At 42.5% G+C, this 27,530-nt stretch overlaps 1 protein-coding gene and 1 pseudogene across 2 annotated transcripts; both read right to left on the bottom strand.

Annotated features, from left to right (window-relative positions):
• Window positions 1–758: 758 nt before the first annotated feature.
• On the bottom strand, window positions 759–4,327 carry LOC115755882 (probable folate-biopterin transporter 8, chloroplastic). 2 transcript variants are annotated; one of them, XM_030695459.2, is made up of 2 exons: window positions 3,392–4,327; window positions 759–2,875 (listed from the first exon to the last, which is right to left on the bottom strand). In XM_030695459.2, the coding sequence occupies exons 1-2, from the start codon at window positions 3,888–3,890 to the stop codon at window positions 1,722–1,724; spliced, it is 1,653 nt and encodes a 550-aa protein (XP_030551319.1). In that variant the 5' UTR covers window positions 3,891–4,327; the 3' UTR covers window positions 759–1,721. The 2 variants fall into 2 exon arrangements, with proteins under 2 accessions (XP_030551319.1, XP_030551320.1); XM_030695460.2 differs by having other exon boundaries at window positions 759–2,864; window positions 3,392–3,596.
• A 9,657-nt stretch (window positions 4,328–13,984) lies between these two features.
• LOC125313626 lies at window positions 13,985–16,861 on the bottom strand (annotated as a pseudogene).
• Between the last annotated feature and the right edge of the window lie 10,669 nt (window positions 16,862–27,530).

The raw sequence follows: 27,530 nt of genomic DNA, 5'->3' as shown, positions 1-27,530 counted from the left end.
TTAAAAAAAAAAAATTCAGTCCACGTGGATGCCACGTTGAATTATTTTTGTAATATTAAATTAAATTAAAAAAGCTAAATAACTAAAAAAATAACAAATAAAGAAAATTTGTTAAGTTGCTGCGGCGAGGGCTATAGCGCTCGCCGCCGCCGCCGCCCACCATCGCCGACAATGGGTGGGTGATGGTCGGCGACCCTCATCGGGAGCAGGCGAGGCCTCGCCAGGTCGACGGGGCCTTGCTCTTGCAGATATTGGCGAGGCTCAACCTTGCTCATTTTTGCGAGGTGCAACCTCGTCGTGGCCGGACAAGGCCAACCTTGCCCAACCACGGCTAGGCTTCGCCGACTGCGGCCTCACCCGGCCACGGCAAGGTTGCACCTTACGAGATTGAGCAAGGTTTAGCCTTGCCCAAATCTGTGACGACAAGCCCTTACCGACCTTGGCATGGCCTTCCTACGATCGTCGGCCGCTCAACGACCCCCACCGGCCATCACCCACCTTTGCCGGCATTGGTCGGGGATGGTGGGCAGTAGTCGTGAGAGCTTGCAAGCCCTCACCGATGCAAAAAATATTTTGCTTTTTTTTTTGTTGCTTTTTTAGCTTTTGTTTTAGTTTTTAATTTTTGGCTTTTTTGTTGTTACCGACTTGGATGCTCCGGCTAGCCCCGTAGATGCCACGTCAGATTTCCAGCAAAGCTCACAGAGTTGGCACTAAAATAACCATTTAAAAAAAAATTGACACCTAAGTGATCCATAAAAAAATATTGACACCAAGTATCCTTTTATCTATTTTCCATATTAAAAATGAAAGACGTAGGATGCCTTAATGAATCATACCCAGAGGTCATGGCGAACACTGCCAGTCATTTAAGCCCCCCACGGTTTGCAGCTAATATCGATGGGATTCGGCAGAAGCAGCACAGAATCATGTCCCTCGAACTAGATTTCATGAGTTGATTCGACCAAAAGAAAAGATTGATGCAGAACAATGAGAAAGAACCAGTACATTTCAAATGGCAACAAAGTAAAAACTGAAGCTTTTTGACAGCATTATGATTTCCTAGAGACTTGTGTCCTCTGTCAGTAGCAGAATGCGGCCAGAGACCATGTTCTTTGAATGTTGGTTGCCAAAAGGTGTTTGGTAAACGAAGCAAAAAGCCTGAAATGGATGGAAGCTACATAGGCAATTCTTTCTCACTCCAAAATTACCATCCAAAACCACCTATAAGAAAACTATTTACATCGAGGCAAAAATTCGAGGTTCCATGTGGGAGGAGGAAGCCCTCTGGATCTCACTTTATAGACTGTTGTTACTTGTTAGGACTCATCTGTCAAGTCCAGCACTAACTGCCTCGTCAAAAAGCTCTTGTGGCAGGTTGACTTGCTGAAGATCTCGTCAATGACTCAATGGGTCCTCTGGCCAAGAAAAACTCCTCAAGCCTTCTATGTTGGGGAACCAAATATCTTCACAGAATGAAGGATCACAGATAAAGAAGCCAATTGGTTGAACATCCAGATACATCCCATCACCTAATAATGGCTTTGAAGCGATGGAGGAGGAGGGACATTATCGAAGTTTCTGGGCAGAGAAGCAATCCTCTTTTCATGGAGTCTAAAATGGTCGTCCAATCTGATTCCCTTCACCATGCGACCGATGCCAAGCATTTACATGCGCACTTCTATTATCGATTCCAAAAGTGCAAAGACATCTCATGGTGATTTCTATCTTGGGGTCTCAGACTCTCTCTCGCGCCTGTAAGAAATTACCGAGCCAAATACCACTCGACCCACCCTTCTGTTTTTTCGTGTTCTTTTGCTCAAGCCTCTTTTTCTGTCCTTCTCAACAGTAAGCAGTGACTGGGGCACAAGATGAATCCACACCACAGGCAGCAAAGCAACCATAAACTGTATCAGAATCCCCACAGGCAGGCTCGAGTAATCGCCAGAGGTGATCCTGATAACTGATGCTAATCCAACGCCCAGAAACCCGCTGACTATCGATGACAAACACAAGGCCGATGCTAAGAAAGATGTCAGAGATCCTTCACAACCCCGCGGACATAAATTCACAAACAGTACCGAAAACGGAAGGAGCTTAAACTGTGCAATCGTCTCTGCTAGACCAGAAAAACAAAGGGAGAACATATCATTGGGAATTCCCAACTTCAGATTGATCTGCCTCACCAGAACTAGGTCTAGAAGAAGCGAGCAAGCATACAAAACCTGCACCACTCCAATCAATCTCCTCATTGAAACGTTCTTCCAGTACCGGTCAAAAAGTACTGACGTGAAAAGCAGGAGCAACTGGCCTATCACACGTGACATCCCGATAACCGTGGGATCAAGATGTAGACATTGAGTTTGAAAGCAGAAAATTGAACCAGACAGAATCGGCACTGTGGCGATAGAAAGAACGATCCAAGTAAGAGGGCCGGAAATACTCTCTTCATGAACTGCCCTTAACAAGTCTGAGAGTTGATTTCTAATGCTAAGCAAGATCGACTTCTTTTTTAGAGTGTTAACCAATGGTTGAGATACCCTAAGAGATGCTTCTCTTGTCATCAATGACATGGCAAACTGAAGGGAAAGAAGGGACGTAAATATGAAGAACATGGTTTTTGGTGGTGTTCTAAGAAGAATATATCCGCCTAGCAAATTTCCAAGGATTCCACCAGCTGCTGAGGCCATGAATGCATAAGACTGGAGACCTCGTAAGTTGTGTTTCTGACCATACTCTGCTACAAGAGCATCCATAGCAACTTCACTAATAGATGCACCTATATTGCTGAGAAGAACACATGCCATGAGGTTTGGAAGAGCTTCACGAGCAAGAGGAATCAATGCCAATGGTCCCCAGGACAGAACCTGTAGAAGCACTGCAGATACGACCATGTTAAAGCTGTCCACTGATGGATATACTCAATAACGGTTGACGAAATTCCAGAGAATTAAGTAGAATAGGTAGTGAATAGGTAGTGCGAAAATGTATTTCAGTAACAAGTGATAGAATGAATCTCTAATTTGACCTCCAGGCATTAAAGATACAGTATATGCTAAGGCCATTCCATATTATGATCACGTATCATAAATCTACAAATATATGTCAATCACTTGCTATCTAACTCTGGTGGCGACATACAATTTATATATCCCAATCCAAGAAAAGAACAACCAACATCAGGAAAATGTCACAGGAAACATCAATCTAAACAACGAACCAACCAAAGCATTGAAGAACAGCAAAGGAAGCTTCAAATTTCAATTATAACAATGCAAGACTCCAAAAGAATACAAATCTCCTTCAAGTGCAAACTGTCAGCAGCAGAACATACAGTAGTTCAACTCAAATAGAGCAAGACATATTTAACAATCAGAGGAATGTGTCAACTGACCTCCTGCTGAAATATACGGCAACCTATGAGCACCACCAACGTCAATAGCATCAGACAAGATCCCATACAGAGGCTTGGCAACCATGGGCAGATTCCCAGAATTCTGCACAAGCTGCAAGGTTGATGGAGGCAGATTGAGATTGTGAGCCATGTGGAAATTCAAAGCCAACCATGGGAAGCACCTGAAGCCCTGAACCCAATACCCAAAACCACACAAGCCCAGCATCTGTTGACCACCCACTTGCGAAAAATCCCTCCTTTCCTCACATCCCCTGTTTTTCTTTGATCTCCTCACGGAGACTTGACTTGGGATCACCAGGATAGGGCTGGTGATGGTCACTTTTGGCTTTGATGGCCTGCTCATGGTGTTGGGGCTCTTGTTCTGAGTACAGAGGATAGGTCTGGCACAAAAATGCGATGGCTTTGGTGGAGGTTTCAGCATCTTGCAAGTGGCGATCGCCATGGATGGCTTGTCTGGCAAAACTGTCGAACCAATCATCTTTTTACTTTTTTATCCTGGGTTTTTCCCCTTCAGATTGAGAGGAAGAGTAAAGAGCTCGCAAACCCAAAATTGAGGAGACTAAACCCAACCAAAGGAGACTTATTTCTGGTTGGCAAAACTGGGCAATGCCCCAAAACCATGAATCGAATGATATAGGGCACTGACCATAAAACAACAAAAAGGAAGATAAAAAACCAGGTCTTCTCGAGAAAGAACCATAGAATAGCAAAGAAATCCCACTATTTTACATTAGATCTAGAAGAGTCCAGCGGGAGGCTCGGACTCTCCTGGAGCGCCTAGCATAATATAAAGAGAGAGAGAGGGGGGAGACGTGAGGATAGCGCCTCTTTAAAAACCTTGTTCTGGTAGGTTTCGGATTTGTTCCCTGGCCGTCTCTGTCCTTGTTGGGTCCCTTCCCCATGGAGATCACGAGGCGGGTCCGGCAAAAAACATTTCACGGTCGACACTCCATGCGCGTGAAATTCAAATTCGACAACTCCCAAAAAGGAGGGGAAGGTCAGTGTCGAATCAGGCGGCTGATGGAGACCGATGGGTGATCCTGACACCGTTCTTTGCTCGGCTTGATTCCATTCTCGAATTCCTTAAAAAGGCATTTTGGATCTTTACCCGTTATAGAGCCGGGCAGAGAAAGAGAGAGAGAAGGTATCTTCTTCACGCGCCAGGTTCGTCACGTGCGGCCTTGGTTGACACCGAAAGCGGCTGCCAGTGGAGTCCAGCGCAAGGACTGCGAGTGCGCGTGGGCTTTGTTATTCTCGATATTTCATCTGCTTTGCTGTCGTCTTATTATTATTTTTCCCTTAAGTCCATAGAATTTCTTGAGCGAACGGCTCAATCAGGGCCTGAAATTCCATGATTGCGAGAAATTATGACACAAATCGAGTTTTCGAGAACTAATGTGGCTAAAATGAAATTCAAATTAAAAAAATTAATGACTATTTTTTGGAATTTTTCTAACCTCATTCGGTATTTTTATCAATTTTTGACTATTTTTAAATAATAAAAAACAAAAATACGAAAATAATATGAAAATAATTTTTGGCTCAAAATTTGTTCTTTAGGTTTGGCCAAGAATTCCAAAGTTGATTTTTTTGTTTCTATGAATTTTTTTATTTTTAATTAATTTTCTAAAAATTAAATAATTAAAAATCATGTGTAAATAGTGACCTCTCGATGTCCTTGCTAATCCTTGCACAAAATCCATCATCATGTGCTCCCACTTCCATTAAGAGATTTCTAATGGCTTTTGTGACATCCCAAATTTTCCTACATTAGAAATAATTAGAAAGTAAAATAAATCTTATGGATAAATTATTTAATGAAATTTTAAGGTTTTACTCCTAATTTTAGAAATTTATTTTGAAATTTCTCAAGAGAATTATTTCTTAATTTATTTGAGGAAAACTTTTCAAAAATTGGCATTATAACATAGAAAATGAAGAAATAGCTCCTAAATAGTCAATGCTAAGTCAACCAAGTCTTTCTAAAGGATAAGAAGAATGACATTTTCCAAGCATTAATTGATAAGATAAGAACAATGTCATTTTCATACAATAAATGAATGTCGCGACCCTCCCGGAATACCTCATTCTTTCCGGGGATGTATAGGGTTAACGAGCCGATCCTTAATTTTTAATATGGGTATAACCCCGATTGTTCACGGGATTTTTTAGGATCGCGGGTCTCTTCCAAGACCCTTTACTCGAATCGCGATGTCGGAGAAAATTTCATTGAAATCGACCTTAGTGTGGTCGGGTGGCATGTGCAATGTGTACATGCAATCGGAGTCGCCACCGATCAATTTATTGGAGGGTATGATCGGAAAACCCTACCGAGCAATCGGGAGAAACCGTTCGGTTCCGCGAAAACCAAAGATTTTTGGGTCCGGGGACTTGGTTACGCCGAGATTTTCATCGACGCCCTTTCGGTTACCGATGTTGAGTGATTTTCTAACCTAAAAGTTCATGCAGATGTGATATCGGGTGAGGTAGGCCCTAACGGTTCTAGGTATTCATGCATATGGGAATTTTCTATCTTATCAATCACAATCATGAAAATTAAATGCGAAATCAATATAATTGCAAGCAATCCAATCAATCAATCATATAGGCATATCTAAAATGACCCTATCGGCCCACAAAAATATTGAGTTTGGGTTTCGGGGATGGTTCGGGAAAATTTGGGGCGGAAGGCCTAAAAGGGTAGAATGGTCATTTTTGGGGGTTTGGGACCCGAAAATCACAAAATCGGGGTCGGGCCAGTTGAATGTGGCTATTTCCCATTTTTTGTGGTTTTATGGAATTTTTCTTATTTTTTTTTTTTATTTTTGGATTTTTTATTTATTTTCTAAAAAAGGGTTGGGAATTTTCCGGATCGACATAGATCGACCCTCGAAGTCTCAAAATTTTTGATCCAGACTTTATGAGTCCCGAATCGATCTAGGAATTTTTAGAAATTTTTTTTGGGAAAATCTAGGTATTTTAATGAATTTTCTAAGTATTTTTGGAATTTTTTTGGATTTTTGGAAATTTTTATTTATTTTTATTTATTTATTTATTAATATTTTGGACCGGGTCAAACCGGTCAACGACCGATCAACCCGGTCCGACCGTTCTCGACCACCCTTGACACCAAAAACGGCACCGTATCTTATTTTCCTATTTGATTTTCGATTTTCTAAACTAATTTCCTAATATTCGAATATATAGTAAAAATGATAATGGGCTAGGATCAACCTTGAGGTTAATCTCGGCCATCCGTGTTCATTAAACCAAAACGACGCCGCGTCTGCTCTAACTATTCAAAAACGACGCCGCATTGAACCATTGGACGGACGGCCACGATCTAACTTGCATTTAATCTCAACCGTTGGCCACTCTATGACTAAAACGACGCCGGATTGTTCAACAAATAAACGGCCACAATTGAGACTCAAATCTAACTAGACCGTTCACATCACCTATGTATGAAACGACGCTCGGATTCCGCCTTAAACGGCCTTAAACGACGTCACTTTGATTAAAACCTTGAACGGTCCACGATCCGTCCCTTGACTAATTTACTTCATTCTATCTAAACCCTAAAACGACGTCGCATTTCCATATAAAACGCCGCCGTTTTGATTTTCTATTTTTTTTTATCTAATAAAGCTAATTTTCAAAAATACAAAAATGACAGATCTAACGGCCCATAATCAAACCTATATATTAATGGTGACCGTCGGATCAAGTCCGACTCGGCTTATTCGCGCCAACGACTAAGCCGACACGGCAACTTTTTGCACCAATCGCACGACGCCACCTGGACTTTGACCTGTTGACTACGCCACATCAGCATCTTCTTCTACCTCGCGACAACGCCTAAACGAACGGCTAAGGCTCCAACGGTGAGATCTCGTCGGATCGACGTGAAACCAACGCCGATCGACTCGCCTCAACCCTCGGATCAACATAGTCAAAAATCAAAAAGTTTCATCCACGAAATCACAACTAATCAAGCTTTCACAGTATCAATATCACGAAGTTCAATCAAGCAACATAGAGCATAATCGGTCAATTCCTTCGCACGTAATCATTCAAAAGGAGTATAGGAAGCTTACCTCGGGTTCGATCGAACGGTTAGGATTCGCTTGGCCAAAGCTTGACCAGACCGGGCGCGAGTTGGAGGTTCGACTCGAATGATTCGGGCAAAATCAATGCAAAAACAAGTTGCGATGATGATTAGTGATGTTCAAGAAGTAAAACGCACACATCAATTTCGATAATCGTGGTTGAGAAGATGCTATGCCATGGATGCACGCGAGAGATGATCGAGAAGTGAACTCATCGATTTTGGAGGTCTTGAGCTGATCAAGGTTGGTGGTGATCGCTTCCTTATGGTGGTCCGGCGTTTCGATTTGGCCGGCTCCGATTTGATGAATTGACCGGCCGAATGTTGCATAGTTCAACTCAAGCTCGAGCTTCGATCGGAGGCCTTCTCTCATCTCTCTCTCTCTCTTTCTCTCTCTATTCTAGTGCGAGACAAACGAGAATGAGCCTCCCCTTTTGCTCTCGAATCTTCCTATCCCTTTTATACCCCATTTTGAAATTACGCGCGCGTCGGGTGTGAGCTGCCCGGGACTGATTCACGTGCCATTCACGTGATTTTTGGCTCACCGGACGGTGACGGAATCACTAGGATTCCGTCCAAGTCCGTTGAGCCTCCGTTAATCACAAAACAAGCATGTATTGAACTTAAACTTGAAAATGTTGACTTTCGGACGCCGGCGACTTTGACCGTCGATTCCGCCGCTCTCCGGCGGCCATTGGTCGTGCCGGTGATGGCAATCGACGCGTCTTGACCCGGGAAACAAAATCCCCAAGTTAATTAGCTCAATTAGGTTCGAATTGGCCATCAATTTGATCACCAAAGTCCATCGTTGAAATCTGCAAAATGGCATAGGCACCGAGGAAGAAGACGACATTTGTTTGGACGGTTTCGACCGGTCCAACCGGTCCGATGTCGACGGTCCGAACCGGTTCGATAAAGGATTTTTTACAAAATTTTTAAAATTAATCCAAATTGACTGGGAATTTTTGCAATTAAACTTCAAAATTGGACTTAGGGGCCTGGATATTATCTAGAAATGCAATTTTGCCCAAAAATTCTTATCAATTTGCACAAAAGCCCCAAATTTTTCTAATTGGCCAAATTAGGGAAAACCTCAATTGAGTGTCAATTTGATTCAAATTGGACTATGAGACCTATGCCAATAGATTTGAAATGCATGAAAACATAGGGGACAGTCCAATTTTACCATGATAGTCCCTCAATTAAAAGTAATTTCAAAAATTGGCAAGTTGAGGGACTAAATTGCAAATATTTTGGGGATTTTGATGCAATTCATGCAATTCGCGCAATTGAGGGTGCAATTGATCAAATTGAAGTTCAAAGGGACTGCAATTGAATGTTTAGACCTAAAATGTGCAAAAATTGCAAATAAAAAGACTCAATTTGTATTTTTTATGTAAATTCAACTCTAGGTATTATGAAGAAACACCTAAAATTGAACTCAATTTTTGATTTTTCTTGAGGTCAATATGAAAAGGGAATTAAAAAAAATATTGCACATTTTTCTGTATTTTTGTGACCTCGAAAATTATTTTTTTATGAATTTTCTAATATTTTCCTATTTTTCGAAAATATTAAAAAATGAGAAAAATATGAAAAATTATTTTTTGTTCAAAATTGGTTCCTTAAGCTTGGCCAAGGCTTCCAATGTTGATTTTTTAATTTTTTATTTTTTGTGAATTTTTAGTGAATTTTGGAAAATAAAACTAAAGAAAAATTGATTAAAAATCGAGTGTCAACAACTACCCCTCTTTGAAAGTAATCTCGGTTAGAGGTTGCTTTCAAAGATAAGGTGATACCTTGATCCTTAATCGACTATGCTAGGGAAAAATCTAAAGAAAACAAGTCTTGACATTCGATTGCCTTACCTTTGTCGTTAAAGCTCTAACTCTGTGGGGGAATTATTTCAACTCATGCTCATTTTATGTGAAAAACAGATGAGGAGAGAGAGAGACTTACCCGTAGCTCACCTATCTATGGTCTGAGATTTGTCGATCTGAGGTTGAGAAAATGATTGCATGGAATTACCTTTGAACGGCTGGAGAAATTTCGTGATGATCGGCGTCCGCCCGGTGTCGAGTTGTGGTTTGGAGATTTGGAAGGGAGGTTCACCCTTGTAACAAAGGGGTTTCACCTATTTAAAATGAGATTGACTATCCTCTAGAAAGGGAATCACCATTTAAAAGGGACGGCTATCCTCTAGGAAGGGAATCACCGTCCGAAAGGGAGGTTCACCCTTGTAACAAATGGGTTTCACCTATTTAAAATGAGATTGGCTATCCTCTAGGAAGGGACTCACCATTTAAAAAGCGGTCGGCTATCCTCTAGGAAGGGACTCACCGTCTGGAAGGGAGGTTCACCCATGTAACAAAGGGGTTTCACCTATTTAAAATGAGATTGGCTATCCTCTAGAAAGGGAATCACCATTTAAAAGGGCAGATCGGTTATCCTCTAGGAAGGGAATCACCGTCTGGAAGGGAGGTTCACCCTTGTAACAAAGGGGTTTCACCTATTTAAAATGAGATTGGCTATCCTCTAGGAAGGGAATCACCATTTAAAAGGCGAGATCGGCTATCCTCTAGGAAGGGAATCACCGTCTGGAAGGGAGGTTCACCCTTGTAACAAAGGGGTTTCACCTATTTAAAATGAGATTGGCTATCCTCTAGGAAGGGAATCACCATTTAAAAGAGCAGATCGGCTATCCTCTAGGAAGGGAATCACCGACTAAAAGGGAGGTTCACCCTTGTAACAAAGGGGTTTCACCTATTTAAAATGAGATTGGCTATCCTCTAGGAAGGGAATCACCATTTAAAAGGGCAGATCGGCTATCCTCTAGGAAGGGAATCACCGGAGGGAGGTTCACCCTTGTAACAAAGGGGTTTCACCTATTTAAAATGAGATTGGCTATCCTCTAGGAAGAGAATCACCATTTAGAAGGCAGATCGGCTATCCTCTAGGAAGGGAATCACCAAAGGGAGGTTCACCCTTGTAACAAAGGGGTTTCACCTATTTAAAATGTGATTGGCTATCCTCTAGGAAGGGAATCACCATTTAAAAGGCAGATCGGCTATCCTCTAGGAAGGGAATCACCGTCTGGAAGGGAGGTTCACCCTTGTAACAAAGGGGTTTCACCTATTTAAAATGAGATTGGCTATCCTCTAGGAAGGGACTCACCATTTAAAAGGGCATATCAGCTATCCTCTAGGAAGGGGATCACCGACTGAAAGGGAGGTTCACCCTTGTAACAAAGGGGTTTCACCTATTTAAAATGAGATTGGCTATCCTCTAGGAAGGAAATCACCATCTAAAATGCAGATGTTATCCTCAAGAAAGGGACTCACCGTCTGGAAGGGAGGTTCACCCTTGTAACAAAGGGGTTTCACCTATTTAAAATGGGTTGGCTATCCACTAGGGATTCACCTGTTAAAAGAGGAGGGTGCCATCCGAGGACCTAGGTTTACTAGTGTACCTACGTAAGCTCAAACCCTATTTTCAAAATTTTCAAAGAGGAGGGTGCCATCCGAGGACCTAGGTTTACTAGTGTACCTACGGAAGCTCAAACCCTATTTTCAAATTTCAAAGGAGAGGGTGCCATCCGAGGACCTAGGTTTACTAGTGTACATACATAAGCTCAAACCATTTTCAAATTTTTCAAGAGGGTGCCATCCGAGGACCTAGGTTTACTAGTGTACCTACGGAAAGCTCAAACCCTATTTTCAAATTTTCAAAGGAGAGGGTGCCATCCGAGAACCTAGGTTTACTAGTGTACCTACGAAGCTCAAACCCTATTTTCAAAATTTTCAAAGGAGGAGGGTGCCATCTCGAGGACCTAGGTTTGCTAGTGTACCTACGAAGCTCAAACCCCATTTTCAAAATTTTCAAAGGAGAGGGTGCCATCCGAGGACCTAAGTTTACTAGTGTACCTACATAAGCTCAAACCCTATTTTCAAATTTCAAAGGAGAGGGTGCCATCCGAGGACCTAAGTTTACTAGTGTACCTACAGAAGCTCAAACCCTATTTTCAAATTTTCAAAGGAGAGGGTGCCATCCGAGGACCTAGGTTTACTAGTGTACCTACAGAAGCTCAAACTCTATTTTCAAAATTTTCAAAGAGGAGGGTGCCATCCGAGGACCTAGGTTTACTAGTGTACCTACAGAAGCTCAAACCCCATTTTCAAAATTTTCAAATAAGAGGGTGTCATCCGAGGACCTAGGTTTACTAGTGTACCTACAGAAGCTCAAACCCTATTTTCAAAATTTTCAAGTTGAGGACCTGGGGATGCCAGAAGACTGCGAGAAAATCCAAGTTAATCAAATCTTTAAAATGTAACTTTTTTGAGGATTTGGGGTCACCAGGGAACCCGCAGAAAGTTCAATCAAACATCATTAGAATGAAAATTTTAAGTTACGGGGAGAAACTTAAGAATTCCAAGCAAATTTTCAAAGTATAATTGTGAAGGAAATGCATCCAATCACAAGTTCAAATTTCCATTGGGGATGGATTTTGAATGACACATCCCGAGTGTTCTATAAAAGGGTTGTTTTAAAAAATTTTCAAAAAGATTTTCCTTCATCTAAGAGGGCTTCTCACCATTTTGGGAAGGCTTTTCTTAAAATTCAAATCCACTCATAGAAAACCTAACCTTGAGGTTTCGGGATCATTCGAGATACATACAATCTGACTAATCAGAGAAGGCATTTTAAAAGGGACCGTAATTCAGGCTAGGTCAAAGGCTTATCAAAGGATATTCATTTTGAGGTTTAGAAATGAACCTTGATAAAAAATAGCTTCTTCGGGTCTACAAGTCAAGAACCCCGAAGACATGATAAGACAGGATTGTACTTACCTCTTTAAGCGGTAGCTTCCTGTGTGATCTCTTGCATCAACCTAAAACACCTCTTAGATTAGAAAAGCTTTGGTGACAGGTTGTATCTTGGTTTAGGGTGGGCTTTTTAAGAAAGGCCATATTTTCCAAAGAAGGGGTGAACTTGGGTGATCACCTTGACATTTAACCAGCATTCATTTGCTTTCGAAAAATTTTCATGATCAGCTTTCTTCAGCTTGTTTTTGAGGATTTTCCTCTTTTTTCATCTTGATTTTCAAACTTTGTTCCCCTTTTCGGGATGCTCCTTTTCATGGGCTTTGGCCTTGCTTTTACCAGGCACTTTGCTTTTTTTAGCCCTTTTGTTTCTCATCATTTTTTTGCATTGACTGGCTCTTTTGAGACCAGTATCAAGAATTTTTCCAATCATGCTTTTGACTCATTGCTGGTAATTCCTTTGCTTTGCCCCAGTGTAGGGAGGTGATCACCAACAAGGGTTTAGAAATGAATATTCAAAGGCTCAAATTGGCTCTACAAAGGGTAAGTGTTTGGGGATATAGAAATGAAGCACTTTTCTTCACTTTGAGGTGTTCCAAGTCTCTGCCAGAAATCACCTGAAGCTATCACAAAAAGATTGATGCAAGTTAGCACAATAAAGTCTTACCCGATCTTTTCTCCAAGGAATCATCCAATGAACCTCCAAATATGCCCTAGTATGGGGTGGTTCTTGACAGGGTTATATCTAGAAAATTTCTCTCTTTTGGCTCAGAGTGGTTATCAAAGGATATAAATGTGTATGGATAATTTTGAAATGGAAATGCCTTTCATCATTTCAATCCATGTAATCACCGCGAATGATCCCTACGTCCCAAAATTAAGCTTTTATCTCTCTCTCACTCTCGCTCATCGCTCAAGTGTATCGGGGACGTGTTTAAGGACAATGGCTTGCCTCTTTTCATCCGAAGGATCATTCTTTTGAAAAGCTTTCAAAACATACCCTTTTATAAAAACTCAAGGCATTTCATCAAAATTCATCATTTGCAAAAGTTTTCATCAAAAGATGTTTCAAAAACTTGAAAGGAATGTTTCTTTGAAAAGGCCTTATGGCTTCACAAATCCAAAATTTTCAATTTCAAGCATGACAGTGTGTGAAGATACTTCATAAAAGAGGAGAACTTCAAACCTGTTTTCTTCAAATGTTGACTTCTCTCTCCTGTAAAAATAAAAGGAAACAATCGGTTCAAAGATGTTCAAAATTTCAAATCCCGAAGTGACTTCTTCTTGTCTTCTTCGGATGTTGATTCTTGTTTCCCTGTAAAAAATAAAAGGAAACAATCGGTTCAAAGATGTTCAAAATTTTAAATCCCGAAGCGACTTCCTCCTGTCTCCTTCGGATGTTGATTCCCGTTTCCTGCAAAAACAAAAGGAAACAATCAATTAAAGACGTTCAAAATTTCAAATCCAAAATGACTCCCTTGTTTGATCCATTGTTCTTCAAAATTCTTCGTGACTCCCAATTCACTCGCAAAATACAAACGTATGCAAATGCATGTATGCAAATGTCATGCGAATGCAAAATTTTATGTGACTTAGATCCGCTCATCAATCGCTTTGAAGCTCGATTTTATTTCAAGGATAATATCTCTTCACGGCGTCCGCATTTACTGGACTTGCCAATTCTTCTCCATCCATGTTTACAAGTATAAGAGCTCCCCCGGATAAGACCTTCCGAATCACGTAGGGGCCTTCATAATTTGGCATGAATTTGCCTCCTGGGTGTTGAGCATTTGGGAGCATTTTCTTCACAACTAGCATCCCCGTTTCAAAATTTCCGGGCTTGACCTTCTTGTTAAAAACTCTAGCCACTTTCTTTTGGTAGCTTTGACCATGGCAGATAGCCTTCAATCGTTTTTCATCAATCAAATTCAATTGTTCGTGTCTCTGCTGGTTCCACTCATCCTCCGTGAGTTCTACTTGAGACAGGACCCTTAAAGAGGGGATTTCCACTTCTACTAGTAGGACTGCTTCCATACCGTATACCAAAGAGTAGGGAGTTGCCCCGGTTGAAGTACGAATCGAAGTTCGGTAGGCCATGAGAGCATATGGCAACCTTTCATGCCAATCTCGATATTTTTCAGCAATTTTGGCCAATATCTTCTTGATATTCTTGTTTGCCGCTTCCATAGCTCCATTCATTTGTGGGCGGTAAGGTGAAGAATTAAGGTGTCGTACCTTAAATTGATCCAATAGGTGATCGACTACCTTGTTGTTCAAATTGGAGCCATTGTCGATAATGATGGCTCTTGGAACTCCATATCTTGAAATGATATCCCTCTTGATGAATCTAGCCACGTTGTTTGCAGTGACGTTGGCATATGAGCTGGCTTCAATCCATTTAGTGAAGTAGTCAATAGCCACCAAAATAAAACGATGTCCATTAGAGGCCTTTGGGTTGATAGGGCCAATCATATCAATTCCCCACATAGAGAATGGCCATGGTTCTAACATTTGATGTAGCTCATTTGGGGGCGCATTTATCTTGTCGCCGTATACTTGGCATTGATGACAGGATCTAACATGTTGATTGCAATCCAACTCGATAGTCATCCAAGAATATCCGAGTCTCATTAATCTTCTTGGCGAGGAGGTGACCATTCATATGCGGCCCACATTCCCCTTCATGAATCTCTTTCATAATGAGATTTGCTTCTTTGGTGTTTACGCACCTCGGTAGGACTGAATCAAAGGACCTCTTGTATAGGATCTGTCCGCTGAGGAAAAATTTAGAAGCCATCTTGCTAATGTACTTCTTATCTTCCGGTTGGCTGCCTTGTGGGAGTTCGCCCTTCAGCAGGTAATTCTTGATGTCATGATACCATGGTTCTTCATCACGTTCTTCTTCAATGACCATGCGGTATGCGGGTTGATCAAGGATGTCAATCCTTAACGGCTCTATTTCAAGGCCATCTTGTACTTGTAACATGGCTGATAATGTGGCCAAAGCATCAGCAAAATGATTCCGAGTTCTTGGTAGATACTCGAAAGTGATCTCCTCAAAATGTTGGATCGGCTCTTCAAGGTATTTATGATAAGGAATAAGCTTGGGATCATTTCGTCTTCCACTCTCCTTGAGTTTGTAAGATGATTAGCATGGAATCTCCATATACCAATAGCTTCTTCACCTTTAATGAGATGGCCAATTGTAATCCTAGTATACGAGCCTCATATTTAGAAATGTTGTTGGTGCATGGGAATACCAACTTTGCTGAGACCGGATAATGCTTGATCTTCGGGGGATATTAAAACTGCCCAAGTACTCGATCCAGTGAGATTCACTGCGCCATCAAAGTACATTGTCCATTTATCTTCAGATATGTTCAGAATTTGACCTCCCTTGTTTTGCTCTAAAACGTCTTTAGGAGGATTTTTAGCTAGCATATCAGCAATTGCTCTTCCCTTAACAAATTTTTGGGGAGAGGTTTTAATGTCAAATTCCAAAAGAAGCACTTGCCATTTGGCCATCTTTCCCAATAAAGCTGGTTTTTCCAAGAGATATTTGATGGGGTCATTCTCGGTGACCAGTTGGATATGATAGTGCGGGGTATATTGCCTCAACCTATGGAGGACCCAAACCAATGCTACGCAAGTCCTTTCCATTGATGAATACTTAGCTTCAGATGCTGTGAACTTTTTGCTCAAATAATAGATGGCCCATTCCTTTCGATCCTTGGGGTTAGTTTGAGCTAATAAAGCTCCCAAGGACTCATCATGAACTCTCGAATATAGAGTTAAAGGAACGTTAGGGATAGGAGGTACCAAGACTGGGGGTTGTACCAAGTATTCCTTGATCTTCTCAAACGCTTGTTGACATTCTGCATCCCATTTCACTTTTGCGCCTTTCTTCAGAAGCTTGAAAAAGGGTTTCGCCATTTCCGACAACTGCGATATGAATCCGGATATATAATTCAATCTTCCAAGTAGACCCCTCACCTCTTTAACGGTGGAAGGAGTCCCTATTTCCCATATAGCTTTGATCTTGGAGGGGTCGATTTCGATTCCACGATCGCTTACGACAAATCCAAGCAGTTTTCCGGATCTTGCGCCAAATACGCATTTTGCAGGATTCAGCTTGAGCTTGTACTTTCTCAATCGATCAAATAATTTTCTTAGCACTTGAACATGGTCTTCTCCAGGTCTGGACTTGGCAATCATATCATCCACATAAACCTCCATCTCCTTATGTATCATGTCATGAAAAAGGGTTACCATAGCCCTTTGATACGTTGCCCCCGCGTTTTTCAGTCCAAAGGGCATGACCTTATAATAGAAGATCCCCCATTGTGTAGTGAATGAGGTCTTGATCTTATCTTCTTCTTTCAACATGATCTGGTTATATCCAGAGAAACCATCCATGAAGGAGAATAGTTCAAAACCCGCAGTGCTATCGACGAGCACATCAATGTGCGGTAAAGGAAAATCATCTTTCGGGCTAGCTTTGTTCAAGTCCCAATAATCCACGCATATCCTAATTCTCCCGTCTTTCTTCTTAATCGGCACGATGTTGGCGACCCAATCAGCATATGGGACAGCCTCAATAAATCCAACTTTAAGGAGCTTCATCACCTCCTCTTTAATCTTATCTACTAATTCAGGGTTCATTCTTCTAGATGGTTGATTAACTGGTGTGCAAGCCGGGATTATAGGTAGAGCATGCTCCACTATTTCACGATCTAAACCTGGCATGTCAGCGTATGACCAGGCGAAAATATCTTGATATTCTTTGAGCAATGCCGTCATTCTTAAAACATCTGCTGCCGATAAGTGTCCACCCACTTTCACCTCTTTGACGCGAGTAGAGTCTCCCAAATTAATAGTGATGGGTTCTTCAGAGATAGGAGGCTTGGACTCTTCAAAACAATCCCATTCCCTCTTGATATCGCTCACATTAGCCTCTTCTATATCAATTTCATATGCATAATCGTTGAGCCGATCTGAGTCACATATTAACCTATCATGCATGAGTGGGATGACATGCCCGAAATGCATCATGAAAGGTTAGTATCAAAGATGACAAAATTAAAGAATGCATGATCTTTTCAAAACATGAAAACATTTTTGAACTCAATTTTTTGAAAAAAGGAAAGAGAACTAGTCCATAACTTTTCGGACATCCTTGTTCTCAAAAAGCCATTTAAAATTCAAGATCACGTGGCGGATCGGACCTCAAGTTCCACGGTATAAGCAATTGTCATCATCGGACCAATCCGTTGTTCCACATGTCCGTAATAAAACTTGAGATGATTTTCATTAATAGATGCAACTAAAGGTAATACAAGATCGCACTTCTCGGATCGCGAGATGCGACCCAAAGGGTGCTAAAACAGCAAAAAGCTTTAAAAATAAATGCAGTAATCAAAATGCATTAAAAGATAAAGTTCAGAAAGAGCCTTTTACTCGGGGGTGGGGAAATCATCCTCTAGCCACTCGATGATCACGTGCACCCGATTATCCAGGAACGGGTTGAACAAGTCGGGCTCTGCATCTTTAGAAATGTCTTCATCTTCCAACCATTTGCCCCCTTTGGAAAACACCTCAAATAAGGGGTTTAGGAACATCTTCCCTCTAGCTTTCCATGCGTCGGTGCCTATAAAACGGCCACCTTGGTGTCCACGGCCTCCTTGGTCTCCATAACGATTGTTTCGACCTCGGCCTCGACATGTATTGCGCTTTACTATCTCTTTATAGCCCGGACCTACCTTATGGTCATTAGAGCTCAAATTCAAAGGGTTAAGGATTCCCTGACCGTACTTCCCTAATCCGGCACCCGGAATAAAACCGTTCGAGAGTAGCACTCTTCCCGCCATAGTCGCAGGTTTTGAAAGCTCCGGTGTAGCTATCTTTGTATCCGGCGATACATGCATGACAAATACGATGTCAAAAGTATGATAACTCAGCTCTTCCTCCTTTGAGGGTTCGATGTATGGGACCATCCCTTTTAAAGAAGCCCGATGCCCCGTTTCGCCATGGACGGTGATTAGCTGACCCACGACCACGAATTTCACTTTTTGATGTAAGGAGGAAGGAACCGCCTCTAGACACATGAATCCACGGTCTTCCCAGAAGCAAGGTGAAGGCACTAGGAATGTCCAGCACTTGAAATGGTACAGAGAAGGTCACCGATCCAATGGAGATGTCTAGTTCAATTTCTCCCACTACATTCTTGGAGACTCCGTCAAACGACCGAATAGTGGCCTTGGATGTCTTCACGAAATCTTCGTTTATCCCCAAGCTTCTCAAAGTGCTCAGGGGACAGAGATTAAAGGCCGAGCCATTGTCGATTAGAACGTGAGGAACCTCCTTTCCATGGCATTTCACGAGCGATATAAAGGGCTTTATTATGCACACGTCCTTCCCTTGGGAAATCTTCATCCGAGAAAGATATCTGGTCTTTCAAGAGGATAGGTCCTACGAAATCCCCTAGTTGAACTTCGTTGATGGTCTCCGGGACATGGACCTCGTCCAGTACCTTCAGGAGGGCATTCTTGTGCTTTTCAGAATTCTTGAAGAGATCTAGCAAAAAGATCTGCGTCGGCATTTTCCGTAGTTGGTCGACGACCTCATATTCACCGGTCCTCACGACCGATTGCAACTTCTCAACTTCTTCTGCATCGGGACTTTCTTTTCAGAATCCGCCTCTCTTGGTGGATAACATCTTCCCGATCTCATTATGGCGTCAATCTCGCCCGTTCCATAATCCCAATGAACCGCCTTTGAGTTATATTTTTCTATAGGCGGCAATTTAATCTTTACCGGTCCGATCTCTTCCCGAGGTGATTCAGAGGTTGACGATTTTTCTTAGGCGGATGTTTCCCAATTATCCACCTTATTCAAATCAATGACAAAGCGAATCGGAGTATCTACCATTCCGATCATCTCATCTTCATGGACATCATCGGGGTTATGTTCTGGACCTGGCCTTACCAACGTGGCATTTTCTTCATCCAGATTCCTTTGCCTTTCCCTTCTAATTCTCGGGATAATTCCCTCAATCCTCATGCCAATCTCCACCAGATGTTGGAATGAAGAATACGTGTATGCATACATACGATCAAAATATTCCGCCGGAAGTGACTTGAGCACGAACTCCAGCATTTCCCTTTCTGACGGTGGTGGTTGTACCATCACTAGCATGTTTCTTCCATCTTCTAGCAAAGAGCTCAAAACTCTCATCTTCCCCTTTTCTGATATTCAACAAATTGGCTTTAGTAAAGTACCCTCTAATTCCAGCTTCAAAGTGCCGTATGAAATGTTCCGATAACTCCTCCCAACTCGGGACCTAGTCTAGGTCGATCGATTGGAACCATACTAGTGCGGGGCCCACCAAACTATGTCCAAAATTCCGAATCAGCGTTTCATCATCTTCATGATGGCCAACCATTTGGCGGAGATAATATGAAATATGCGCCGCAGGGCACCCAACGCCATTATACTTTGTGCGGAAGGTCACCTTCGGGTTCACGCCTTGGGGCGGAACATTTCTTGCTTGGGTGAGTGGCGTAATCGGCTCTTTCAACTCATCCATCTTTCTTGACACGTCATCACCTTGCTCTTGTAATAGAGCGATCTTTCGATTTTGCGTCTCCATGGTCCGCCGTATCTCCAAAATCTGCATGTTCTCTTCTACCGCCGTGGCGTTATTCTTAGCCACCAATCGAGATAATTCTGCTACCATAGGCATCAAATGACGTATGTGAGTTTCCATATTAGAAAGTCGCACGTTGGACTCCCGATTCGCCTGTTCATTTTGAGGAGCCTCTTGATTCTTAGCTTCATCGACCGTTCCCACAAATTCTTCACTTTCGGGGTCATCCATACCACCCCATCCATCGGGGACTATATCTCCAGAATCGACGAAAAAGCTTGGGGGCGCTGAATACAAAACTTTGAAGTTGTAACCGCCACTATCTTCTCCGAGGTTATCCATTATTTCGCCTCTCTCTAGGGCTTTTTGCAAAAATCTTCTATCGCCTCGGCGGGCTTTGTCAAGGCGCAATTCATACTCGTCTATCTCTTCAATTTCCTGGCCATCTTTGATGCTCATCAAGTATCCCGAGGGTATTTTCCAGACACCTCCCCTCGTAGCTTTCATCGCGAATTCCTCGGACAACATGTCCACAGCCACATACGTCCCCTTAAAAGTGACATCTTCCATTCTTCCTATAATGCCCAAGTTGATCAACTTTTCCAAGCAAGCCTCCTTTTGCTCCCGGGAAATATTCTCTCCTTCCGGGTATTGTGAAGCCAATGTCGGGATATCCCGCATTTTACTCGTATCCACTATAAATTCCAGAACCTCTTCTTCCTCTTCGCCTCCAAAAATCACGTTCACCTCGCGATGCTCGGGTAGAGGGTTCCGTTGCACATTCGGTTTAGCTTTATCAAACTCTAAAACCTTTCCATCAATCAACGCTTGTACTTTAAACTTGAGAGCGAGACAGTTGTCCACGTTGTGCCCCCTTTCTCCCATATGGTATATGCATGTCCGGGTTTCATCAAACCCGGGAAATCTTGGAGGATGAGCTCTAGGTGGCTCTTTTGCAACTAGTTGATTCTCCAACAACAAGGGTAATAGTTTGGATAAGGGTCGGGGTAAAGGGGTGAAAACAGGTTGGTTTCTTCTTCTAGGTTCAGGTGGTTTAGAAGCGGTCCAGGAAGATGTTCCTTGGGTAGGGATGGAAGGTGAGAAATTTTTGGCTTTAGGCGGGTTTAGGACAAAAGCCACTTCCCCAGTTTGCTCCCTATTGTCCCTTCTCAAAGGGTATTGGCGTCTGAAAGGTGCTTCAGGTATCTTCTTTTCTCTCGGTGCCCATTCGTGACGTTCTGCCACCTTGATCGGGTGCGCAAACGTCCGACACCCAGAGGTGTTTAGCTTGTCGAAATACTCAAAGGGAAGTGCCTTGAGGAAAAGGTCTATTAGTTCTTCTTCAAGGACGGGCGGTTTTACCCGCACGCCCAATGCTCTCCATCTTTGGGCGTAGGCGCGAACGGCCTCATTCTTTCCTTTTACGGTTCTCAGAAGGTCCTCTCTAGTGAGGGTAGTCAAAGTGTTAAACTTGTATTGCCGAAGAAACTCATCTGCCAGCTTGTCCCAATCGGCGAGCCTCTTTGCTCCAATTCAATAAACCAAGCCAGGGCTGCCCCGAATAGGCTTTCTTGGAATGTATTGACCAAGAGTGGGATGTTGTCGGAGAATTGCGACATTCGGCGCAAATAATACTTCAAGTGCGCCTTGGGACACTCGGTCCCATTATATTTCCTCACAAAATCCGGTTCCTTGTAATCAGCAGGAACCTCAATCTTTTCAAACGGCGCAACCTTATCAAATCTCGAGAGTTCATAACCTTGACTTGCCAAGCATTCTTCGATCTTAGCAAGCCTTTTAATTTCCTCTTCCATTTTGAGGACATGCTTCTCCTTCTTTTCCAAATCAATCACAATGGGAGGATCCTTAGGTGGTCGCTCCGGATTCAGAGTGGGATTAGCGGCGGGTGTCGGATTAGCGTTGGTTCCATCGGATGAGCCCCCAAAAATTTTAATAGGGCTTGAGAATTAGGATCAACGAAAAGCAGGTATCTCCCCGACTAGCGATCAGCATCGCCTTCATCTCTCCACCACCATTGTGGCGATCAAATTCATTTGGTTCTCCGGATTGCCCACACGAGGTGCGAGTTCTTCTTGTTCCATTCTTAATTTACGCGTCTTGCTACGAGTCCTCGTGTTTATCACTCACCTGCTTTTCATAACATCAAGTCGGTATGGAGAATTTTAAAGGATTTGGAAACGTTGATTCGTGGTAATTGAATTTTCTATATGTATGCATGAAATGCTCATAAAAAAGGAACAACATGTATTTATTACGAACCAAATTGTTCAAAAGTGTCTAAAAGATAACAAACATGTAAAATCTAAATGGGGGAATGAATCTATCCAAGTTGAGGACGCTTCCACTCTTCTTGCTCTTCTGACCCATCGAAATCCCACAAGTATGGGTCTTCTCCTTCTTCTGACATCCATTGCTCCGGATCTTCGGGAATGTACGGCTCCACTCCCGGTACGTACGATACTATGTACTCGGGCTCGTAGGACTCCACCTCTTCAATCCGAGGAGATACGCATTCGGGTACATATGGCTCAACCAATGATTGGCGATACTCCTTAAACTTCTGAATATACTCCTTGGAGGCTCTATGAATGTTCATCTCGTCATCCAAATAATCCGGCCATTCAACTTGTTGCAACGGGGAGTTCTTCAAAGCATGGAGAATGAGCTTAATCCGAGATCGATACAACTTCTTTGCTTCCTTGGTGAGCTTTCCTCGTGTCATGTCAAACGAGAAGATCCCGGGACAAACATCCGGTGGTATTTCTTGGAAAGCTCCAAATTGCCTCACGACACGAATAGGGTAATAAGCCACAGCGCCAAGACATCCCAATAAGGGAATAGGGCTATCTTCAACACCAATGATGCGAGCCTCCACGATCTTAGGCCAAGTCAAACGCCATCTAATATGTTCGGGCTTCAAATTTTCCAATAGCTCAACCTACTTTTTGAATGAGTATTTGGGTACAAGGGATTGACACTTGAGGAAAGATCTAAGAGGGTGAACGTGCTCGTTGATCTCATAACACCCCACTCGGAGTTGAAAATTTTTTATATGAGAAGTGAACCACATGTGGAGTAGTCCATTAGATGCTTGGAAAACGGCCTTTTTGGAAGTTTTGGAACAGTTTAGGGAGAGAAAGGTCTCAGCTAAAATCATGTATGAATAATTCCAACGACAACATGCTTGTCTAGCTATATGGACAATAAAAGGATCAAAAGTGGTTCTAGAGGTTGGGAATAGGACGAATGCAAAGAAGGCTAAAATGAACACCTTTCCCGATTTATGACCGGTTTCGGTGGGTAGAGAGGAATAATTGTCAAAAAGGAATGAGAATGTGAATTTGCCAGAATTGGACTTATAGACTTTTTCTATCTCAGAAGTTTTGAGACGAAGAAAGCTCGATAGAGAACGAGTGGAATCCATGTCCAAAGGGGGTTGAGCTATATGGTCATCAAACTTGGCCCCAATGATAGCGGTATACTCCTCGAGCGTAGGGGTCAATTCTAAACCTTGAAAATTAAATGTCATCGTGCGCGTGTCCCATGCCTTGGCTAGCGCTTGAATGAGGGCCGGTTGATATTCCACTTTGATCGGGTCCACTAATCGTCCCAAACGTCCTTCAACGTAGGCCTTGTTGATTATGTCGAGGCGATCCCACCATAAAGAAAGCTCCTTGCGCGGTACCGGGATGACTTTGATGTCTCCATTCCCCATGATCTAAAAATGCAAAATGATGATCCTAAAGTCAATTACCACGGATTTAATATGAATATGCACGAAATGTGATGCAAATGCACTAACCAAATTCCATGTCATCTTTTGGTAACATGAGGGTCAACTACTCCCACTTGACCCAAATAAGCCAAATAGGGTAGTTATGGACCTAATCTCACCCAAAGATGGCATGTAATTGATTAGGATCGTTTAAGTGTAATCGGGGTAGAAAGTCGCTTTTACAACTCACAATTTGACAACCCATGGAATTTACAAGTCTAGTACAATAAAACCCAAAGAGATGGGATATGAAAGCATCTAAAGATGTACGGACAACAGATGTAAATGAAAGTACACAATCGACTCAAAATGTAATGAACCCTAGAAAATGCCCCAAAGTCGCACTAAACTAGGCAACCGAAATGGTATCCTCATCGGATGAAATCTCCACTATCTCGGGAAGCTTGACATCTTCTTCATCATCGGAGGATATGGTGATGACTTCCTTCTTCTTAATCGGGGAGTGCTTTGGGGCCGTCTTGATTGCACGAGGCTTTTTTGCCAATTTCATGTACAAATCCCAAATTCTCTCTTTTTCGCGCTTGATTTCCAAATGTTGTCCACAACGGTTGTAATCACACCTTTCGCTACGAATACGGCTCCGTCCGTTGAGCTCCCGTCCATGAACAAATCCAAAGACTCGAAAAGTAGCGGGTACTCGGTCCTTGCGTCGAATGGTCCTCCGCTCCCATGTAAATATGTCGGGGACATCAATATGACTTCGGGGCGCCATCTATCCTAAAAAGGAAAATTTGACCTTCAACCCCGATCACTTAAACGATCTTACAAATTGTGATGACATGCCGTGAAAATGCATGATATGCAGAATTTAAATTTACAAGTTCAAAATAAAGAGGGTAAAAAGCCTTACCAACCGATGTTACTCTTTTTTTTTGGGTTTTTGGTTTTAGGTATACCAACCATCCATTTCACATGCACATGAGACAAGTGAGGTTCAACTCTAAAGAAATCAAAAAGGCTCGGGTATGGACCTAAAAAGGCTCCCGCTATACGAATCAATGAGCCGCCCACAAGCGCAATCAAACAACAAGTGGGTAGGATCATCAATCTTGCATAGCGAGCGGGATCAAATATGGTCAACCCAAGTGCCATCAAACACAGGAGCTTCGCATACCGATCCCTATCTATGGCGACCTATAAGGGTGATTCGCGGCTCGGGTTTAGGCGCTTGTGTGTGCGATGTCGTGATCCTCAAAATATGCAAGACATGCACAACGGTTTATATTCAAAACACCGCTTCAATATGTGCATAAATAAACACACAACCCAAAACACCATATCTGCATAAAAAAGGTTAGCATAGACATCACCCCTTATAACTCCCATCTGCATCAACATTTAACACTTTTGTTAGTGGACGTACCTCACCTTCAAGAGCATATGCAGAAAACAGGGTTAGAAAACACTCAACATTTTTATCGGCTTAAATCCTTTTATCGGTTTAGCAACCATTCGATTCCCCAGCGGAGTCGCCGGTCAGTCGCGACCCTCCCGGAATATTTCATTCTTTCGGGGAATGTATAGGGTTAACGAGCCGATCCTTAATTTTTAATTTTTATATAACCCCGGTTGTTCGTTGGATTTTTTAGGATCGCGGGTCTCTCCCAAGACCCTTTACTCGAATCGCGATGTTGGAGAAAAATTTCATCGAAATCGACCTTAGTGTGGTCGGGTGGCATGTGCAATGTGGACATGCAATTGGAGTCGCCACCGATCAATTTATTGGAGGGTATGATCGAAAAACCCTACCAAGCGGTCGGGAGAAACCGTTCGGTTCCGCGAAAACCAAAGACTTTTGGGTCCGGGGACTTGGTTACGTCGAGATTTTCGTCGACGCCCTTTCGGTTACCGATGTTGAGTGATTTTCTAACCTAAGAGTTCATGCGGATGTGATATCGGGCAAGGTAGGCCCTAACGATTCTAGGTATTCATGCAGATGGGAATTTTCTATCTTATCAATCACAATCATAAAAATTAAATGCGTAATCAATATAATCGTAAGCAATCCAATCAATCAATCATATAGGCATATCTAAAATGGCCCTATCAACCCACAAAAATATCGAGTTTGGGTTCCGGGGATGGTTCGGGAAAATTTGGGGTGGAAGGCCCAAAAGGGTAGAATGGTCATTTTTGGGGGTTCGGGACCCGAAAATCATAAAATCGGGGTCGGGCCAGTTGAATGTGGCCATTTCCCATTTTTTGTGATTTTCCAGAATTTTTCTAATTTTTCTAATTTTTTTTTGGATTATTTATTTATTTTCTAAAAAAGGGTTGGGAATTTCTCGGATCGACACAGATCGACCCTCGAAGTCTCAAAATTTTTGATCCAGACTTTATGAGTCCCGAATCGATCTAGGAATTTTTAGAAATTTTTTTTTGGGAAAATCTAGGTATTTTTATGAATTTTCTAAGTATTTTTGGAATTTTGGAAATTTTTATTTATTTATTTATTAATATTCCGGACCGGGTCAAACCGGTCAACGGCCGGTCAACCCGGTCCGACCGTTCTCAGACTACTCTTGACACCAAAAACGGCATCGTATCTTATTTTCCTATTTATTTTCGATTTTTTTGAAATTAAATCCTAATATCCAAATATGTGTAAAAAGGATAAACGGCTAGGATCAACCTTGAGGTTAATCTCGGCCGTCCGTGTTCATTAAACCAAAATGACGCCGCATCTGCTCTGCCTATTCAAAACGACGCCGCATTGAACCATTGGACGGATGGTCACGATCTAACTTGCATTTAATCTCAATCGTTGGCCAGCCTATGACCAAAACGACGCTGGATTGTTCAACAAATAAACGGCCACGATTTAGACTCAAATCTAATCTAGACCGTTCATATCACCTATGTACGAAACGACGCCGGATCCGCCTTCTGGCCTTAAACGACGTCACTTTGATTAAAACCTTGAACGGTCACGATCCGTCCTAGAGCTAATCGGGACCGTTCATCCTATCTAATACCGTAAACGACGTCGCATTTCCATATAAGACGTCGTCGTTTTGATTTTCTATTTTTTTTATCTAATAAAGCTAATTTTCGAAAATACAAAAAATACAGATCCGACGGCCCATAATGAAACCTATCTATTAATGGTGACCGTCGGATCAAGGCCGACTCGGCTTATTCGCGCCAACGACTAAGCCAAGTCAACGACGTCTTGCACCAATCGCATGACGCCACCTGGACTTTGACCGGTTGACTACGCCACATCAGCATCTTCTTCAACCTCGCGACAACGCCTAAACGAACGGCCGAGGCTCCTCCGGCGAGATCCAACGGTGAGATCTCGCCGGATCGACGTGAAACCACCGCCGATCGACTCGCCTTAACCCTCAGATCAACATAGTCAAAAATCAAAAAGTTTCATCCACGAAATCACAACTAATCAAGCTTTCACAGTATCAATATCATGAAGTTCAATCAAGCAACACAGAGCATATCGGTTCAATTCCTTCGTACAGAAGCTCGAAAAGGAGTATATGAAGCTTACCTCGAGTTCGGATCGCGCTCGCGAGGGTTAGGATTGCCTGGCCAAAGCTTGACCCGACCGGCGCGAGTTGGAGGTTCGACTCGAGTGATTCGGACAAAATCAATGCAAAAGCAAGTTGCGATGAGGATTAGTGAAGTTCAAGAAGTAAAACGCACACATCAATTGTGATAATTGTGTTTGAGAAGATGCAATGCCATGGATGCACAGAACGAAACTCGAGAAG

The sequence above is a fragment of the Rhodamnia argentea genome, chromosome 1 (assembly GCF_020921035.1).
Source record: "Rhodamnia argentea isolate NSW1041297 chromosome 1, ASM2092103v1, whole genome shotgun sequence".
Taxonomy (NCBI): Eukaryota; Viridiplantae; Streptophyta; class Magnoliopsida; order Myrtales; family Myrtaceae; genus Rhodamnia; species Rhodamnia argentea.
This window is presented reverse-complemented; position numbering and strand designations above follow the sequence as displayed.